This window comes from Mustela erminea, chromosome 13 (assembly GCF_009829155.1).
Source record: "Mustela erminea isolate mMusErm1 chromosome 13, mMusErm1.Pri, whole genome shotgun sequence".
Lineage (NCBI taxonomy): Eukaryota > Metazoa > Chordata > Mammalia > Carnivora > Mustelidae > Mustela > Mustela erminea.
Window position 1 is genome coordinate 67,163,353 of NC_045626.1, and position 5,999 is coordinate 67,169,351.

Genomic DNA, 5,999 nt, shown 5'->3' on the forward strand with positions numbered 1-5,999 from the left:
GAAAAAAAATGTGAGCTTAGCAGGCTCTGAATTTTTACATTTGGGTCACCAGACAAAGTTTCTCCATTACCACGCATTTTTTATTGTCTTTGTTTTGTTTTGTTTTTCCCCCTGAGAGATCACTTAGGTTGCATAGGAACCTGGTAGAAAGGGGATTGTGATCTATTAGCTACTTCCAAGTACAGTCTGTGTGTACTCTAGTAATTTTAATTTGGAAGAGAGTCAGAGTGCAAGGTTCTGAGCAGGCTGAGGTAATTGTCCCACTTCCTCATCTGTGTGTGTCACTGTGACAAGCAGTACTATGCCAAAATGCACAGTAATAGTCAGCCTCATCCACAGGCTGGAGCCCAGAGATGAGCAGAATCCCTGCATTGGCCGAGGTGTCCTTGGAGCCAGAGAAGCGACTGGGAATCCCAGGTCCCAGCTGTGTACTTGAGTCTGAGTAGTAGTACAGGAGATACCTGGGAGGGGTCCCTGGCTTCTGCTGGTACCAGTATATGGTATAGCTGCCAACACTGAAGCCACTGCTCAAGGTGCAGGTGAGTCTGGCTGTTGTTCCCGGAGATGCAGAGACTGAGGGCGGCTGGGTCAGCACAGGCTGGGACAAAGATCCTGCAAATACAGACACTTATGGGTGATGGAATTATAAGTGGGAAAAACAAAACAAACAAAAAAAACCAAAAGTCCCAAAATCCCGAAAATGTAAAATATCATATGGAGCCCCCTGTGTCCCTAAGTCTTTCTCTACCTGTGCAGTGAGACAGGAGCATGAGGAGGACAGGAATCCAGGCGATGGTGACACAGACCCTGGTCCCCACTATGGGCTGGTCTGCCCCAGGCCTCCTTTTCTGCTCTACCCTGTGCCATAGGCAGGGCTGTCCATGCAAATGGGGTTCATCCAGCGTCAGCCCAGCCCCTCACTGAGCCCTGGTGGTGGAGCTCAGTTCACACCACACATTCAGGAGGATGGTGTTTGGTTTCACCCCCTGGGAAGAACATACTGAGACCACATACCTCTCCCTCTCAGGGGACTCTGCCAGACCAGAGAAGACACAGCTGCTGAGTCCCCATCAAGGAGAGCAGTGCCCAGTCCCCAGGTTATTTCCCTTGAGCAAATGTACCTCAGTAAACAGCCATATAGGGATCACAGAGCAGTCCCACAGCTCCCCCTGCTGGTCACAGGGTGCAGCAGTCCCAGTATCCCAAAACCCTGATTGCCCAGCTGATTTCTGAAGATCCTCAATTCCCTGTGTATACACACATCTACTGTACAATTCTTAGTACGTTTATCCTGCTCTTTGAAAGTACATCATTCCACGATGGCATAGGACAAAGAGCAATTAACATTAATTTGTACACACAAACTTGCATGTATCCAGACTCAAAAATACTTTCCTAGGCTTGTTTTATACCTAAGGACACATTTTGCTGTCAGATGTGAAAAAATAAATGGGGATAAAGCAAATATGATAATGTACACGGTTCAAAGTGCTGGCTTCCTGATACTGAGCTGCTGGGTGTAGTTCCCATGGAAGGAGCTCGTGACTCACCTACTGCTTTCTGAGTGGTGCACAGTTTTGTAGAGACTCCCTAAAAAATAAATGCTGAATGTTAGTTTGGATTTTCTTTCTTTTTTTAATTTAAAACTGAAAATAATCTTCAGATTTGCTTTATCAGTAAAAGCAGGTATTTATGTAAGTGTTTCATAAAAGCTAAGTGTTGTAAAAAGCTTTCAAAGGTGGGGGACAGCTGTACTATGATTCTAATGCTTATGCTGACTTCCTGTAAGTTCTCCCTCCTGGAGGAGTCTTGGTCCATGGGATGTGTAAATATGTGCATATATAGTTAGAGGACTAACTAACTAACTAGAAAATGCTGAATGACCCACGTGTGCATTAGGTCAGGTGGTACATAGACAGGGTTGGGGGAACACCTGAGCTGCCTTCAAGAAAGCATATGGGCTCTATCTAGGAAAAGCATAGACAGGGGATTTTGTAGGAATACACATGCTCAGTGCCATATTCTAAAGGGGACAATGCAGAAAACATTTCAAAACATTTCATTAAAAATGTTAGTGGAGATTTCATTTGATTCAATGATGGGTAATAATAAATAAGTAAATAAATACAAATAATGGTTTTTGTTGGCTACACTAAAATTTACCCAACAAAAGTCTAATATATACCACCACTGCATGAAAAACTAATGATGTATTCTATGGTGACTAACATAAAACAATAATAAATTAAAAAATTAAAAAAGAATATATACATATATACACACATATATAGAGTGTATATATATGTATATATACACTATATATGTATTCACATTATATACATATACATGTATATGTATATATATGTATGTATATATATGTATATATACATATATGTGCATGTGTGTGTTATTCAAGAGAGGATAAATAAATAAAATATATACATACATTTTTATATATTCAAGTTAAACTATAGACAATAGATTATTAGACTTTCACCCATATCCAACATGAGATCAGGGATATGATTCATCTTGACTATCTCACCCCTTTTTGTCCCTTGTCCTACTCTCTTCCTGAACATGACTTCCTTCCCAAACACTCCATCATCCATGTATGGTATATGAACATCATGAAATTTAACATGTTACTTACATGTTCAATGTTCCAAAATATTTGTGCAAGAAATCAGGGATACCAACATTTCTAACATCAATGTATGTGTGTTGCCATTTCCCAAATCTCAGGAGAAAAAAAGAAACTGAACATCTCTAAGATTTCAGATATCATAAAATTCTCAGTAAAGCATAGGCTGGCAATAGAAGCATGTAGGACATTGGGAAAAGGACCACTAGGTCACACATCCTAACCCAAAGCCCTTTTTCTCTTTGTCACCCAGAAATTATGGGGTTCAATTTGCTTCTGGAAACAAAGTAATTCTACTACATTGGGTGACCAATAAATATAAAACATATGTTTTTTATTAACCTATAAACATCCACAAAATTTAGGGCATGAAGTCTTCTGATCTCAGTAGGACAGGTAACAGTAGAAACCATAATCGGAGCTGTGTTTGAACCCATACAGGAACATGGGAATGATCAGTAGGATGGGAACAGGGTTAAAGATAATATTATTACATTTGCCCATGGACCAGGAGCTCTATGTGACATTTGGTTGTATCAGCTCTATAACAATGATAATCAGCCATTCTCACAATGAAGCCAAGGATCATAAAAGAGTTCCTGATAACCAGTTGGATCTGAAGAATGAGGTTGGAAATGAAGACAGTCCTTCATGCTGTCCCAAGCACAATCATGGGGGCTGTCTGAGCCTTGGTACCAATTTCATGTGAACACCCAGTGTTTATTTTGTCCTCTGAAGGTGATGTTGACCTCAAATCTTGAGTCATCAAGAACTTCACAGGGCCAGTGACACATGCACATATGGTGGGGGGGTGGTTCCTGATCTGGACGTCAAACTGCCTGACCTCACAGGAACTCTATTAATGTATGGAAAGTGATCAGGACAAATATCCTAACTGTGGGCTCAGGAAAACACATTCAAGAGGAGCCCCACATGCCCTGCATGGTATCATCTGTTGCAGAGACTCATTTATGGACCTCATTTCCCCAACTTCTCTGGAACACACTCTCCCTTTTCTAGCAATGATGCAACATTGCCTACTGCTGGATCATAAGAGGATTCATGGCTTCAAGCTCACAAAATTTCCCTCTTCTTGACTTCATAACTGAAATCTCAGAGGCCTAGGAAGTATTCCAGGCCAGCCCTTCCCAGGCCTGTGTTCTCACACAGCAAGTCACAACCTAGATAGAGCCTCATTCATGAGGGATCCTCAGCTAGTCCTAAACACAGGAGCCTGGGAGGGAAGGGTGGATCTGTGTTCTGACACCTGGGAAGGCAGAGTCCATGCATTGGAAGACTGTCTGCCTACTGGAATGGTCCCTGGGTTCTGCTGGAGGTAAGGCAATGAAAAGATAGTTCTTATTTCAAGAGAAAAAAGTTCAGCTTCACAGAACCTGTTTTTATCCCATAGGAATAAGCACCAAACACCAGGGTCATCATGACATTGAAGTATTTGCTGATATTCTTGTTCTGTTTTTCTTAGACACATCATAAACAAAGTAGTAAATACAATCACAATTTGTGTATACACATTTTTACAAGTGTTGGAACGTCATCGAACAAGACACTGAGCAGATGGAAGGTTCAGTTCCAGTTCTCTATCAGCCCATGTCACTGTGGAAAGCAATCCTGTCCAATTAGACAGTAATAGTCCCTATCATCCTCAGGCTACAGCCCAGAGATGAACTGAAGCCCTGCATTGGCTGAGACAACTTTGGACCCAGAGAAGCAGCTGGAGACCCTAGATAACATCTCCACTCTTGAGTCTCAATAGTACCAGAGATAGTGTGTGTGGGGCTTTGTGACATCTGCTGGAACCAGTTAATGTACTAGCTTACAATTAAATGACTGCACTGGGTGCAGGTGAGTCTGACTGTTGTTCACCTAGATGCAGAAAGGGAGGGCAACTAGGTTAGCACAGGCTGGGACAGAGAGCCTGCAAACACAGAAACTCATGGGTGATAGGGCAATGGTGTTGGGAGTTTCTTGGTCTTGAGGCTGATACTGTCTGGGAGCTCACCCAAAAGTCGGATTTCTCTCTACATGAGAATAGAGGGAGGAAGAAATGGTGAATGGTCTGGTCTGGGCCATGGTGACATAGGCCCTAGTCTCCACAGTTGGGCTGAGATTTCCCAGGCTTGTCTTTTCCTTCTCACATTCCCCAGGGAAGGTAATTTGTTTAAACAAATTTGCACCCCGTTACAGACTCTGACAGAGTCCATGTGATCACTAATTCAGGACCTGAGGACAGAAGAACTGAGGGCATTTCCTGCTCTGAGTCAGACCCAGCGACAGCACCCTGAATAGGAGCTTCTGCCTGGCCCTGAGGGAACAGGCTCCTGGATTTCAGTAGGGAGTACAGAGGGAAGATCAGCCTCTGCCATGCCTTGAGGGTAGGGTCTCTACCAACTTGAGAGTCACCTTGAATGGCACAGAGAGATGCACAGTGTCCCCTGATGGTTATATGCCTCCCTGCAGGGTCCTCAGTGTCCTGAGGTTAATGTCTACATTTGTGCCACCAGCATTCAACAGTGACCTGAATGACTGTTTGAAGCACCATCCTGGGTCTTATTAAAAGAACATGGATACACGTCTGTGATTTGAGAGTCCTGAAATATTCAGGAAACAGTTATCCAGAAATAAACACTCCTGTGTACATAAGAATCTGTTAAAAAAAAAAAAAAAGAAAGGATCATATAAAAGAATGAGATTTTCTCACCCCTGGGACATTTAGAGATCTCCTCACAGGAGGTCTTAACTATATGTCTCAGGAGAGGAGTGAATGTGTTCTCCAAATGGGTTCACAGAAGTAAAAATAAATTAAAAAATGGTGTGAAGATCCTCAAACCATGAAGGGACACAGCAATTTCGCACAGTTGGGAAACCACTTGGTGACAGCGTGCACAGGGGAACAAAAGGGTGGACACAACAGGGCAGAACTGAGGAAACTGTGGCCGAGGAGGAACAACTAAGATAGGAAAATAGGAGGCAGGGATGTAGGTGGTTGTGCTCACAGGAGATGCCAGGACTGTGGAACATGAGGAACTCTGTTTTTAGTGACCCATTAGATGGTGCTGCTGTTTACTGTAGTGGATCACTAGATAAGAAGATGCTTCCCTTTTCATAAGAGTTGAGGACCTGAAGCATAAGTAGAAATAGTGAATTCCAAGCTCAGAAATGGTGGACCTTGACCTTGAGTGGCAGAATGCCAAGACCACAGCCTGACACTGATGGTAACAGTTGGTGAGTCATACCTTGTGCAGAAGTGGACACGTAGGAGGGATAGGATCCTGGAACACAACCCTGTGCACCATCCCTGTGTCCAAAAGAGATGAAAAGAGTCCTGGAAGCAGTG

The 5,999-nt window shown here is 43.0% G+C and overlaps 1 gene segment (V, D, J or C); it reads right to left on the reverse strand.

The window, feature by feature from the left end:
• Positions 1 to 268: 268 nt before the first annotated feature.
• On the reverse strand, positions 269 to 4,735 carry LOC116571513. The segment is given in 3 exon segments: positions 269 to 612; positions 749 to 858; positions 4,665 to 4,735. Coding segments are annotated over 3 exon segments (525 nt in total).
• Positions 4,736 to 5,999: the final 1,264 nt, after the last annotated feature.